The 15,600-nt window shown below is 38.0% G+C and overlaps 1 protein-coding gene across 1 annotated transcript; it reads right to left on the bottom strand.

Moving 5' to 3' along the window:
• Positions 1-4,336: 4,336 nt before the first annotated feature.
• On the bottom strand, positions 4,337-7,411 carry LOC111603055 (homeotic protein empty spiracles). Its single transcript, XM_023320512.2, has 3 exons — positions 6,244-7,411; positions 5,165-5,432; positions 4,337-5,079 (listed from the first exon to the last, which is right to left on the bottom strand). The coding sequence occupies exons 1-3, from the start codon at positions 7,200-7,202 to the stop codon at positions 4,690-4,692; spliced, it is 1,617 nt and encodes a 538-aa protein (XP_023176280.2). The 5' UTR covers positions 7,203-7,411; the 3' UTR covers positions 4,337-4,689.
• Between the last annotated feature and the right edge of the window lie 8,189 nt (positions 7,412-15,600).

Here is a 15,600-nt window from a genome sequence, read left to right as displayed (position 1 = left end):
GTAAAATATTTATATCAAATATGAACAATTATATTATTTAAATAATACAATGTTTCAAAAGTTTTTTTTTTAAATTTCTCTATGATTACTAAGCATATTTTTTAAAAAAATTACAAAATATACAAAATAAAAATATTAATAAAAAAAATTTTGTGGCAAATTTTTTTTTGTCTCAAATAAATTTCTATTCACTTAAGAAATTACAGAGTAAAATTTTTTAAATTTTCTTTTTATTAATAATCTTTTATTATATAACTCTCTGTCTCTATCTCACTCTCTTCTTCTTCTCTCTCTCTCTCTCTCTCTCTCTCTCTCTCTCTCTCTCTCTGTGCCTATTCTTATCTCTCTCTCTCTCTCTCTCTTCCAATTCAATTAATTGATTTATTTTATAATTAGCTCATAAAGCAAAGCTCAAAAATTTGCAGCAAATTCAAATAAAATTGTCACATAAATTGGCATATCAATTTGAACAAATTGATGGCAACCCCTTGGTTGGTGGGGCAACCCCTATCTGGATGTTAGACAACTAACTAACGAGCCATATCAGAGTTATGTTCATTGTTGTTCGTCCGAATGCAAATTTGACAATAATAAAATGCAACATATGACAAATAATCGCGCATATTTGACAATAAAATCGAATGGAAATGGCGGAAAATGCGGAAAATGCATTTGGCCAAAGCCGTTTGAATATTAGCAGAAATTCGATGAATGCTCAAATCACAAAAGTAAACACAGCAAACAACACACACACACGCACACAGACACACGCACAAATTAAGCATAAAATGTGATCATCTGTGTTGACATGAAGATCAACAACGACGTGGCAGACACCCCTAGGGTAACCAAATTGTAACACCAGCAACAACTGCTGACAAAGTCATGAGAGACGAGTTGGCAGGGGGAGGAGGGTTTATGACGACCCTCAATTCAAATGGCAATTTACTGGGTGTGCACACACACACACACACTCGCACACTCTTTTCGGTTTATTGTCTGCTGCGGCCCGTGTTTATAGAAAATTATAACTGAAATTTAATTTGCAACAGATGCGAGAGCAGCCCAAAAAGAATCCATCCAACAATTAAGCAATTGCCGAAACTCAAACGCAGCACAGACTCCGGTTTTCGGGCTTTGAACTCTGTCACCCTTTGGCTGCCTGTTGATAAAAGGAAAATTCTGCCCTGCAATTGTTACAAATTACCCGCTAATAGCTCATGAATTGAATGAGACAGTTGCCATTCCATACAATATAGCTGGAAATCCTTTGTGCTCCTGCTGCTGCTGGTTCAACTTCAACACTTGGCCACTTCAAGGCATCTGAACTGTATAACGCAGCATCAGCATCAACCACATCACACCGCAGGCCACTGCACAGTGGTTCAAGAGCAACATTTGATTGGCTTACTCTGCTCTTAATGTTATCTGGTTCATAGAATGTTGTTGAACCTTGAAATTCAATTAAGGCAACTTCTCTTCGACTGTTGCTGATTCTCCAAATTTAAAATAATTTTGATTTTTATATATTTGGCTTTGGCTTATTGCACGGAATGCTTGAAGGCTGGGAGGGCAATTCCAACAGGAGTTTTTTATTGAAAATGGCATACAATTATGCTGATATGCAAAAAGTGCTTACAGCATCAACGTAATAGAAAGCAAGTGAGAGTGCTCTTGTCGGCAGTGCCTGACTAGAAGATACCCTGAACACTGAGCAAAGCTGATATTACAATCACTCTGCGCTTCTTATGCATATGTACATGACAAATATTAGATACACATGCACAACTCACAAATACAATCATACACACACAAATTTATACACACACACACACACACACTCATAAGCACTAGGACTGTTTCACACTTTGCAGCGCTCTGGACTGGAAGTGATTTGTTATAACTCTTCTTAGAGATTCAATTACTTAATCAAATTTTGAACAAAACAATAACATACAAAGGCGTATCTATGCCAAGTCTTAAGAAATACAAAAAATTTATTAAATTATTAAATAAAGTCTGAAGTACAAAAATCTAAACTTTTCTTATTCTTCAAGTTATTTATATATGACTGATTTTTGTTTAATTATAAATGGAACCAACCACTGTCGAATATCAACCAAAAATTCATTGAAATGTCTTTTCTTCCTCGTGGCCTCTCCCTCTTTTCCTCTATCTACACTCTCTCGCCTATGTTGACGTAGTGCGTTTCGTTGCGTTGCGTTGTTTTGTGTGAAGTGTCTGCGAGTGTCTGACGGATAACGAAATGAATTTTTATTAGCCCATCAGACGCATAATCAGCCAAGAAGAACTGCTGCATAATAATAACAACAGCAACAGCAACAATACGAGCGATATCAAACAACCAATAATAACAACAATATAAAGCATACTTCAAGGCATGCTCTCCCCCCTCCCTCTGCCATTCTCTCTCTCTCTTTCTCCTTGACAGCTCTGCTGCCTATTTATGAGCTAAGGCCGCGCTGTGCTTTACTTGAGCATTACGTGATGAAGTGGCCTCGTCTTGTTCTCAATCTCCTGTCATTTCCCATTTCCATTATAATCCTATATAGCTAATTGTTTGAGTTGTTTGCCAAGGGTTTTTGGCAGAGTGAGAGTGTAAAGATTACGAATTGTTATTTTTGAAACTTATATATATATATATATTTAATCAAAAGTACAGCTCATGCCAAACGGAAAACTTTGTGCCAATTAACACTGATTGCTGGCCGATTAATCGATATGGTATTACGGCCAACTTCTCGATGTTGTCACGTTTGATTAGCCATTAGCTTCGATTAAGCCACGTATCACAGAAAATTTAATAAGTTCTCAGCCCATCGATAAGACGCCTCGAAATGTTTTACTTTTTTTACATTTCCAACCAATTTTATTCGTTTTATATTTTTCCTGCGGAATTCTGATTGCGGAAATCGAAGCTCAGCATGATTTTAGATTTTATTTTCTTATATAAGTGACTGATGTTATTGTTGTTGTTGTTGTTAGCAACAGGCAACATTTTAATTAGCAAAATAATTTTTAAGTGACATTATAAATTTAGACATAATTATTGTCTGAACAATTAAATTGATTATCTACGAGCATTTGATTTATTTGCCCCGATAAGCGATATCAGCTCTGAAATTAAAAAATTTTGTACCTGATTGGCTTTTTATATGACTTTTATAAATACACCTTTAATAGTTTTTTTTTTTGCTTCTTTTTGGGGGACACATATAGAGATAGCTCTAAATACTAACCGTGCGATTAGATACTTTACTTTCGAGAGCAAAAATACCCATTGAGTGCATTGTTTTTTGTGAGAAATCTCAACTGGAAGAGCGCGCTGATTCAGGTCTTTGCTGGGAATATGTTCTATTTCGGAGTCTAGAAACTACTAAAATGTAGCTATTTAAATTCTTAAGAATGTCTATTCTAGAGAAGACGTAAGCTTAATCTATATAAACAAACTTATTCATATTAATTTTAATTGTTATTATCTCAGTAGAGATTAGTTGAAAATTCTTTAGTTATTCAAATTCCTAGAAAGAATGGAAATAGACAAGATTAACTTAACTCTTTTTTATAGAAATATTTTTCACATCAATACAATGTAAAATTCTTTAATAATCTTGTGCCAGAAATCAAGTTTCTTTCTTTAAGATAATCTATCGAATAATTTAAACAGTGTTAAATCTTTAAGAATATATTTCAATTAATAGATAGGAACATAAATATTTTTTAATGCTAATTTAATAAATCTGTAATTAATGCTCAATTGTGATTTTAGAATTTTTTGAACATTTTTGAGATATTTAAATTTTTTCTTTAAGAATTATAGAAATAGATTTATAGAAGTAGAAATATTTTTAACGCAATTATTACTCAATGCTGATTTCATAGTCCTTAATTCTTTGCCAATTCTTGAGATATTTTGATTTTCTTTCTATCAGAATTCTTTACCAGATCTGGAGATATATCAATCTCAGATATTTCAATCTCAGTTTTCAGTTTGCTTCACACTTTTCCACACTTCTGCAGCAACAAGAAAAAAACGCGACTTGACATTTTTAAAGCACATTTTATTTATCATTTTCGATGTTTCAAAATAAATGTAATAAAATTTGCTAGCGCCGTCGCAGCTGGCGACAATATTTGTTGTTTAAAATTACATAATTACAATTATTTACACAGAATTACATAAGAAACAAGATCGTGGCCATATACAAACTAAACTCAACTAAACTGAACTAAACTAATCTCATTTAATATATATATATATTTGTATTATTTTAAAGGTAATTTAAATTAATTGATAGATTGTTTATTTAGTGTATGTACAGTAGGAGGGGGCGGGGGTGGGGCTTTTCAAATACTTTTATGTAGCAGTGTTTAATTTATATATATATCTTTATATATATATTTCTGGTTTACATATATCACACAGTGCGTTTTGTTGCTGTTGCCAATTCCCACAACAAAAATCAAAGCAACAACAACAACAACAACAATGACCAAAATAATTTCAACTAATTGCGTAGCTAATTTTGCGCAATCTCATGAAATGTTTTTCTCTCTTTTGGTGTTGCATGTTGTTTGTTGGGCTGTTCGCATACAGGGTGTCTCACCAGGTGGACGGTTGTTCCAAGTGCCTGACTAGAAATGGCTTTGCTATGGCTCCGGGTGAAACTAACTCGCGCTGCTCGCACTGGCTGTGCTCTGCTGTTGCTGCTGCTGCTGCGCCTTGGCTCGCTCCTTGGCCTCCTGCTGCGCCTTTTTGGAGCGTTTCCATTTCATGCGTCGATTCTGGAACCAGATCTTCACCTGCGTCTCGGACAGCATCAGGCCGCTGGCCACCTCGAAGCGTTTGGGCCGCGACAAGTATTTGTTCTGCTTGAACTGCTTCTCCAGCTCGAGCAGCTGCTGGGAGGTGAAGGCGGTGCGTGGACGTCGCGTCTTGCCCAGTATCGCATGATGCGGATAGGCGGCCAGCTCGGGTATGCGATGATGCAGCATGCCAGCGCGTGCCAAGAACTCAAACTGCAGCTGCGAAGGCATGAAATTGTGGCCCATGGGTATCTGCAAAGGTAAAGAAGAAGAAGAACAAACCGAACTTCAAGTTAGCATAAATTTCAATGCGGTTCGCGCAGTTAGCAATGCTTACGGGTATGGGCTTGCCGGACGGATCGAGTGGTCGGTGAAAGGCCGAACCACCTGGTGCCAACAGCTGATAGGGATGTCCGCCCGCATAGAGTGGAAAGTCCTGCGGCCTGATCGGACTGTGTGGCGGGATGGGCTTCTTGAACTCATCATGCAAGTCGGACATACGCATGCCCAAATGGTGTGTATGATGCGCGGGCTGTGGCTGCTGATCCTCGCAGCCGGGACTGATGGGCGGACTGGAGCGATGCGATGAGCTGGGAGATTCAGATCTGCAGCGGCAAAAGATACAAAGTAGAGTTCAATGTTTAGACACCCTGTAAACTGCACAATTATCAAAGCTTTACAATAAACAAGTTACGCGACAATTAAAAAAATATATATAATTTGTTTACTTTACCCCACACACACACACACACACACACACACTCAGACACCCGCATATGGCGTATACGTAATCGCAATAATAATGAAGCCAACGTGACCAGCTTGGTTTGGCTTTTCGGCCATGTTGTCGAGTGCTAACAAAGCCGCTTTAAAGCCCAAAAGCATTGTTGGCATTCGCTGTTGGCATTTTGTTGGATTTGCCCGCCAGCTACCGAAACACCTGGCCTGCGCGTCAGCTTTAAGGTATATTTAATTGAAATCGCATGCAGAATTGCCAAATAATTTGAATAATAAATTAGCAGAGATCGAGTTAGAAGTAGAAGCCAAGTCAAATGAAGTTTCCAATTCATTGACAAATATATACACGATATTGTATAGTGTATAGCGTAGGCTGATAGGATCTATTCATCTATTGATCTGTTTGACTGACTTCAAAGTGCACGAAGCTAAGGAAAAAAATCTTATATCATAACTTCTGACTTTAAACTTTCTAAAGCTTATTCTCTTTTCTATGACAAACAGTTCTAACTTGTAAATTTAATACTCTATAAAGGCAACTTTAGTTTCGGAATACCTAGCCGATCTAATTGCCCCAAAGCACCAACAATTTCTATACCAACAAACTCTTACTTCAAATTCAACTTAAAACTCTTTTCAAACACTTTAAATATTAAAAAAATGACATTAAAAACCCACCTGGACATGCCGTCGGGACTGGGTGAATCATATTCCCGCGACTCGCGTATCCGCTGCAGCGCCTCCTGCTCGCTGATGCCGGCGGCAGCGGCTGCCGCAGCTGCATTCGATGCTGCCACAAAGGCATGATTCAGCTCCGCCTGATCTCGAGCATAGTGCAACGCCGCCAAACGATGATCGTCCGCAATCATATCGGCGGCTGTTGGAGGCGGTCTATCGACGCCTTGATGCTGATTCTTGGCGAGCAATGCATCGATGCAGAAGGATTTCTTGGGCTGAGCCTGCTGTAGCGCTGTCGTTGCGGGCGGAGAGCAGCTGGCAATGGGTATGGGCGCTGCCGGTGGCAATTGTGTAGCTGCTGTGGCTGGCGCATTGGCGGGCAGCATAACTGTAGCTAGGGGCAAACGGGGCAGCGGATAGGCGCCATTGACCAAGGCGGGATGTGGCACATGATGTGGCGGAAAGCCGCCTTCGACATAGAGGCGCGGATGTGGTGCATGTGCGTGTGGATGATGCGTGGGAGGTGGCCCAATGCCCTGACAGGCCATGGGAATAGGTGCCACTAGCAACGGCATGGCGGGTGCAGTTGCCGAGAGCTGGGATTGTTGCTGCTGTTGCTGTTGTTGTTCCGCAGCGTTGTCTTGTGCCGCCGCTGGACTATGTATGGGTGCGTAGGCACTGTGTGGGCTACTTGTAGTGGCTGAGGAGTGCGTGGGGCTAGATGCAGCTGCAGCGGTAGTTGGACTGTGGCTGCCGCTTGATCTGGGCGACGAATTGTTGCTGCACTGATCGTAATCGACGACGACGGCAGCGGCGGCGGGTGGTGTTGTGGTTGCACGTTGCTGTGCGGCGGCTATGTGACTAATAAGCAGCTGGCTAATATGCGGCGTCTGCTGCTGCTGAGGCGACGGCTGCTGCGTGGTGGGCGGCGGCGGCTGTGACACTTGTGCACTGGACATGCTTTGTCTGCGCGCGCGACTTACTAACACTTTTGCTACTTGCTTTTATTTTATTATTGTTATTTGTATTGTTTTATATTTGTTCGGCTTTATATTTTTCTAACAAAGCACAGTTTGCAACACTTGGCGTATGCGTACGATTCGTTTCCGTTTATGCGTCAAAGCGCGCGTTCGAAATTCTGACTGTGACTGCGAACTCGACGCGACGAGCGCTAATCAACGACTGTGCTCAACGCCGGCCCGTGCCCGTGTCATATAGAGTCGCATATCGCAGTGATTGGGCTGTGCCGAAGACCGAATCGTCAATGTACATACAAGTGCGAGTGTGTGTGTTTGAGCGAGAGAGCAGTCGTTTTGGAGGGTGGGTTGACAACTACGCAATGAGAGAAGTGCCTTGCGGCAATCTTTTGTGCACTGAGCGCAATTACTTATGAGTTTCTTAAACAGTTAAAACACTACATATTTATAATATTATGTAATATAAATTATAGATTATCAAAATATTATTACGATTTTGGCCAAAAATATAACTATATAAATAATTTAAATTTTTTTACCCTTTGTTAGTATATTTTATATATATTTTTACACATATACTTAATTTCAGTTGCTTGTGCATACCTTATATTCTATTTGCTAAACAAAACATTTGAAATAGCTCAAGAAGAAAGTATTAACTAAACTTTTTCTTACTGTGCATAGTCGCATTGCCTGATAATTGCCCACCACCAAATACTAGTTAGCACCTACTTCGCTCACTTCCATGTGCTCTCTCCAACATTATCTTTCTCACTCTCACTCGCACAACGTTCGCTCTCTTTTCGTAGCACGCTTTCAAGATGGAGGCGCTCAGCGTATGCCAACTCGCTCACACTTGTGCGAGTGCAAGCGAGCTAGCACTATGCGCTGGGCGTTACTATTTGCTGGCACCGGAAAAAATGTCGTGTGTAGTATGTACGTGTGCGTGTCAGCTGGTGGGCGTGGTCAGTTCATTTGGCGCTCCTGGCTGCAAAATTTCATATAAATTGTTGGAAAAACGAGCTATAATTGCCATCATTATGGAGTGTTGAGCCAGTTCTACAGCAGGCTGGGTCTGGGTCTGGGTATGGTTCGGGGCTACCTCGACTTCATAATCAACTTGGGAGGCGGCTCTGTCTTTGTCTGGTTAGCCTGGCACATCATTAGAGCAGCAATTAAGAAGGCAGATAGTCGACTCGCCTTGACTGAAATTCATTTTTCGGAGGCTTGAAATTCCAGTTAAATCCACGCTTTAAGTACGTAAATCGATAATGTCCCTCGAGTTTGGCTCATTGATATTCAATTGTTATGACCACTCAAATCGCTGGTCGCACAATAAGTGATATAAATGATTCCTATCATCGTTTCGCATTGACTTTTTATAACTTGCTTGCCCGACATTTTGCTACCAACAGCTAATGTCCACCTAATGCATTTTTTATTAAAGCTGCTAGCATAGGATAGGAGAAGTTTGTTTAACGGTTGTCTTTTCCTATATTTATGCCTTTTTTATAGGTTTTAGTATTTGTTGATGAATGAGGATATGCGAGAGTTTCTTCATACGATATTATAAAAAGATTAAAGAGCAGAGTTATTTGATATTATTATTTTTTTAAATTAATTTAATTTTAATTTAATATTTAAATATTATTTCCTTTATTTCTTTTTTCTAAGTTTTTCCATTTTTCCCTCTATCTACACAACTTTCATATCCTTATTACACATTGTTTAGAAACAGTTACAATGCTCCAAGTGCTGCCCAACTTCTCATCTCTCTAAACTGATATAAACTCCACTTTTGCCCCAACTCCAGCTCAACTCTTTGTTCTATCCCCACTTTTGTTGTTCATCTAATGTCTGCGCCTTAATTTGAACTATTCACCTATGCCAAAATAAACAATGAACGATGCAGCTGCCACAAGGAACTCCAGTTGAAAACAGTTCACATACATACATATATATTTATTGTATTGCGAGAAATGTTTGTGTGTGTGTGTGTGGGTAAGAACTATATCATGCCATCCATGTATGAGGGGCAGCTAGAAAACTGTTGGCTAACAAGAAACGTGCTAAAGTGTATTTTCTTTGGCCACGTACTTGGCCAACACGATTCCGAAATGGAACCCAAAAACTAGCTCCAAATTAGTGCGATGACTGCAACGTGGATTGCGACTGATTGCTGTTGTTCTAGCTGCTTGTTTTCCTCCATTCGGCTGCTATTGTTGTTGTTAGCCCTTTCCCTATTTTATTTTCATTATACGATATTTATCTACTCATCCACGTGCATTTAACTAACATTTACAGCCAGCGCACAAGGGGAGTTGTCTTGCTGGCTGCTGGCCAGCACTATGATTGCTGTTGTTCCACAATAGTTGATGTTATATAACAAACAAGAGAGAGAGAGAGAGAGAGAGAGAGAGGGAGATAGATGCTGCAGCTGACAGAGCTTACGTAGCATAAATTTGGGTACATGTAAGACTCTGTCTTTGTTTTAGCGCTTGATTTACTTTTGATTTTAGAAGAAATTCCAATTTGAGTGACATTTTTCTAGCTCAAGGCGCAATTTGTCTTCCCCTCAACACGTACTGAAGTTTTAGTGCTATTAGCACATCTCTAATCAGGCATTATATAGCAAATATAAGAAAATTGTCGCATATGCTGCAGCAATTTAGCTTGCGGTCGTGGGACAGAGCAGAGCAGCGCCGCGCAGAGAGGGGGGCGTATCAAAGACCATCCCAGGGGCTAGCTCTCTAGACAACCCTTGTCAATCGTATCACTGCACAATTGACAAGAACTTCAGAGATCATTAGTGTAGCCGGGAGTTGTTCGATCTTTAAGGGTTGTGCTCTTTAAGGGTTACCTAAGCGCAGGGGGTTGGCCCCGGGTTGGAAGGCACTTTAAAGCCAAACGATTTGTTTGGCCAACAAATTTGACAAGATTTTGCAAACATTTTAGAAAACAATGCGCAGTACCGCCATGTCGATTAATCACGCGCCTCATTGATGATGCCCCACCCACAGCCCACGGCCCACAGCCGACGCCCACATCAATTGAGCGCAACATGCAATTGATAATTAAACAAATATTTATGTACAAATAATTGGCATTAAATTGCGTTATCAATAAATAATTTTTACAACTCAGCGCTGATATAAGCTGTCACCGCTGAGATACAAATACCGTTACAGTTGCAGTTGCAGTTGCGGATACAGATACACATTGCAGTTGCAGTTGCAGTCACGCTGTATTTGCTGCATATTTAAGCATTGGCTAATTATGTTGACCGAGTTGCGTTCACTCACAGTCAATCTATATGCAGATAAAATAAAAAATAATTATCTGCCTGCAGTTCATATTATTTTTTTTATTTATTTATTTTCTTTCCCTGTTTTTTTTTACCATTTACAATGCAAACTGAGGCGCAACTTTGATTAATGGAATTTTATTGAGTGTAGAGACAAACAAAGCTGCCTCCAGATTGTACTTGGGTTGGTTGGCATTAATATATATAATATATGATATATTAATAAATATATATAATAGACTCTACTCAATCTCCTTAGATCGCCAACTGACTCAAAACTAATTTTAAGAGAAATAAAAATTCGAAATAAAATATATTATGAATTTGTCAGTTCGACCTGCTAGCCTGCTAACCTCCTGACTATATTGATTTTAAAATAAATTTCGGCTGTTTTCGAACAGTGAACGAGTATTCGGCAGTCAGCTGCATCCCAGTAAAACAATATCACCTGCCAAGTTCTTTTGAATATATCAATATTTTAAGTTATAAATTCCAACTTGTGCCTTATCTGGACTTCCGTTTTTATAGATTTTGATTAGCTCTTGAAAAGCTACCCATATATTTAATATATGTCTAAAGAGCTGTGTATTATTAAGCAGCAATCTATAGCGCATTCCACTTCCGCTGCTCACATATTATTATCTATATATAAACTCTACTCTCGATATATTTATATATATACATTTTATCTTTAGCATTACAAATTATATCAATATAGACTTTGGAAGAGCGCATATCTCAAAAACCAGAACGATGGCAATAATAAAGTAAATTTCATTTATTGACATTAAATTTTAATTCATTTTCAACATTGAAAAATACTTTTAACGTATGCGCATTTGTCTGCCTTTTTTATTATTTTTTCACTTCCCCTTCCAAAACATTCTCGATAAAGTTTATAATTGAGTTGTGTTTTTTTCATTAAGTGAGCGAATTGATTTGCTGGTTGTTGTTGTTGCTGGGGCTTTCATACAGAGCAAACTTATTAAAAACTGATAAATGAGTTTTATTGATTTTTATTTATTTATTAATATATATTATATACGACAGGACAGTGGCCCACAGGTATTACGGAATTATGAGATTTATTTCATTTGACTTTATTGATAATAAAGCTAAAGCCAACGTCAAACGAAATTTGGGTGTGAATTAAAGCGCAGAATGACGATAAGCCATGCGACGTAAGGCAACGGCTGATTTACAGAGGAAATCGAAAGGGTAAGTGGAAAGCGATTGCTAAGCGATTGCAAATTAATGCCAATCTACCTAGGGGTCTGCCCTGCTTGGCATGGATTAAAACAGTTATGAGGTGAGGTTTTATCATGTGCTGTAACGGGTGGACTAAGAAATTCCCTATTACCAAACACAGATGAATTTATGAATGAAAGAGTAAACGAATGTATGAATGAGTGAATGAATGAATGAATGAATGCATGATTAATGAATGCATGAATGAATCAGTGAATGAGTGAATGAATAATAAAATTAATGCATGAATGAATGAGTGAATGTATGAGTAAATGAATGTATGAATGAATGAGAGAATGCTTGAATGAGTGAATGAATGAATGAGTGAATGAATGCATGAATGAATCAGTGAATGAGTGAATGAATAATTAAATGAATGCATGAATGAATCAGTGAATGTATGAATGAATGAGGGAATGAATGTATAAATGAATGAGTAAAACAATGTATGAATGAATTATGAATGTATGAATGAATGAATATATGAATGAATGAATGAATACATGCATGAATGCATGATTGAATGAGTAAATGAATGTATGAATGAATGAATAACTATGAATATGACTGCATGGATCTTTCTCTTTTGAGATTTCAGTCTCAATTTGAGCTTTAACTTTTCATACAACTTAACTACTTAATCATTGCACTCTCTTGAGTGTATCTGGGCATATTTTATCTCTCAGTTTGTATATATGTATGTCGAAAAGGTGTAATTGTATCTGTATCTTTATCTTGAGCTGCAGATATCTTGTGCAGCTCTAAGAGCTGCGGTCGCGTCTTGCTGCGCTGCACAAATAAAGTTGGCTCATTAGGCGCAGCGTAAACAAATTCGATGCCATTGAAAACCATCAGCCGTCAGTCAGCGAACCAATGAACCAAGCCAGCCAGCCAGCCAGCCAGCCAGCCAGCCAGTCAACAACTATACAACCACACCAACCACTCAACCACTGCGGATAGTGGAAGAAAATGTGTAGCAATGCACGGCAGTTTGTTTGCTCAGATACATTTTGCTGCCGGTTAACGTCGATGTTGCTGTTGTTGTTGTTGCAGCAAGAGTTTTTTAACCTTTCGTCGCACACTTCCTTAAAGCGCCAGGTCGCAGCTCGAGCTCGAGTCGAGTCGAGGCGAGGCGAGTCGCACACGACAGTCGCTAAGGTATATATAAACAGTTTACAGATAAGGCCACCTTTTGGCTGCTTGAAAATCGCATTTTGATTTGTATTCCGTATTTGATCAGATACACAACATGTGAGCTGTACGAGGTTGCGACTCGAGTCACATATTTTCTTATATATATACAAGTATTTGTGCTGCATTTTTGTAATTATTTGTTTTGTAAATTCAATTGCCAGATAATGATGACGGCGCTGCTGTTGCTGCTGCTGCAGCAGTTGCTCGTGTCCTGGCTAACTGCCTGTGCCACAAATTTAAGATATCAATATTTAATTTTTTTTCGGTTAGGCCTTGTTTATCTTTCCCAATGTGTTCATAATTTATTATCTGTTGCTATACCCATTAGAAATGTGAAAAAAAGGTATGTTGTTATTAAGAAAAGATATGTGTCGGATAAATAGTGGCGTTATATTGGTTGATTAGTGAGACAAGCTGAGGCGCTTAATATATCCTTAAGAATGTAATAAGCTCGAGAACTACAAAAGCTGGAGACATGAAATTTTAAATATATAATCATGAATACCCTAGCTACAATAAGTTGAATAGTTTTTCCAGATTGCTTAGCCCAGCTTCAAAATATCTTTGTCTTAAAATATCCATATTTTCGCTTTGTTTTTGAAGCTTAACTTGTTGTCTGAAGTAATAGAAATCAATTTTGTTCTATAATAAATACACAGTTTATATATATCAAATTTCCCATTTCTTTGACCCAGTAGAGTTATGGGCTTTGTCGGTATCTGCTTTGGGTATCTTCTAGTCGTTCACGCCCGACTCTTACGTGTTTATTCTGTATTTCTCCTTTGGCTTATCATTGTTGAGTTCTTGGTCATTCAGTTCAATCGTCTTTGACGTCTATTATGATGGATTAAATTTCAATTATTAAAACCCCGTTGGCCGGCTGCTTATCGATGAGCCTATTCGACAGTTAGCCAGCTAGCTAGTCCGTCCGCTTATCGTCATTTCCTCTGGCCGTAATCAATTTTCAATTAATTCAAAGCACCAGCAGCCAATCCCACACGCAGATAGCATTACGGAGTATTGGAATGAAATTATAGAAATTTGTTTAAAGCCGTTTAAATTGCACTTTAAGCGTCGTTGTGTCACTCGAGCCGTAATCTAATCGCAGTCTGCGATTTAATTTATATAATCAACATGTTTTCCTAATTAAAAAATATTAAAATTGTTTATTGATACAAACAAAAATTGGAAAGAGCCCATAGGCAATATACTTATATATATACATACATATATATGCCGAATATGTTTTATGACCAGTTTGATTGGCTATAGACGCTGCCTTATCGCTTCTCTATTTTGTGGCACTCTAATTGAAATTGCATTGAAATTGATTGATTCGCTCATAAATGTGAAATATTCGAGCTCATAGCCCTCGCTCAAATTCTTTGTTAATCGTTTTATTTTGGGCAAGTTACCCATATATATGTGGCTTATAGATGTATTGCTAGATTTGTGGTCTCTGAAGTGGCTTTACAGCAATGGGAACAAACTAGAATTGGTAGTGGGTGCAAAGCTTAAGCAGCGATTGCCCAATGCAACTCTTAAGGGAAATCTTTGAAGCGTAAGTATTTTGATAAGAAGTTGAAATAATCTATTCCTTAAAGTCTTATAGAGCTAGAGCTGCGCGCAGCTGTGATTGCTGTACTGCGTTTGCAGTGGAAGTTATTCTGATTGGATGGAGTCTTAATCTATGAGTTTATTATAGATCTATTAGGCTCCATTAGCTCTAAGAATTTGGATTAAACATTTATAATATAAAGAACAATTGAATTTCTGGTTTTAGTTTATTATAGAGAAATCTGAGTATAAAAATCTCTTGCTTGAACGAATCACACTTTTGCTAATTTGGGCTAGAATTTAATTACTATAACTTCAACAGAATTTGTTTAGCTAAAGAAATTAAGAAATTTTTAAAAAATATTTATTTGCATCCGAAATGTCTTTAAACAATTTTAAAAAATTAATTCAGATTTAAGTAATATTGACTTAATTTAATGTAATATTGAAAATTTATAAAAGTTCCTTAAATTTTTTTTAAATCCAAATAGCTATGTTAAAATTTATAAAAAACTAATTTCCACAAATTTTTCATTTATTATCATAAAACAATCTCTTCATTTTCATGCTCCCAAGTTCAAATTATCAATCTGTAAGCAAAGTATATTGATATAGAAAATAACATAATATTTAATAAAATTATTCAAGTAATATATATATATATATTATATATATTATTAAAAGATTCCCGAATCTCTGCCATTGTTAGTTACGCATACGCCACGTAGTCAACGCCAACTCAAGCTCGTTCCCACGTTCCTAATTAGCCGACTGTCAAAGAAGACAATGCAAAATAACAATAAAAACTGAATAAATATATATGAATGTGAGTAGTTTTTTGTTTTCGAAAAACATTTAGCAAAGTCAACAGCAGCAGCAGGGGCGCCTCTTGGCGCATTAATCTCCATTAAAAGAGAATTTCAATGAATTTTTGCGGGTGGGACAGTATGGCGCCAGTGGCAAGCCTCAAGCGCTGTGGTTGGCTTGCCAGCTCCACAATCATATTGTCCACACAGTCAGCTACCGCACTTACGCTTACGACTCGGCGTAGTACTTACATTTGCAATAATTCAAAGG

The sequence above is a fragment of the Drosophila hydei genome, unplaced genomic scaffold (assembly GCF_003285905.1).
Source record: "Drosophila hydei strain 15085-1641.00,03,60 unplaced genomic scaffold, DhydRS2 tig00000001-arrow-pilon, whole genome shotgun sequence".
Classification (NCBI taxonomy): domain Eukaryota; kingdom Metazoa; phylum Arthropoda; class Insecta; order Diptera; family Drosophilidae; genus Drosophila; species Drosophila hydei.
This window is presented reverse-complemented; position numbering and strand designations above follow the sequence as displayed.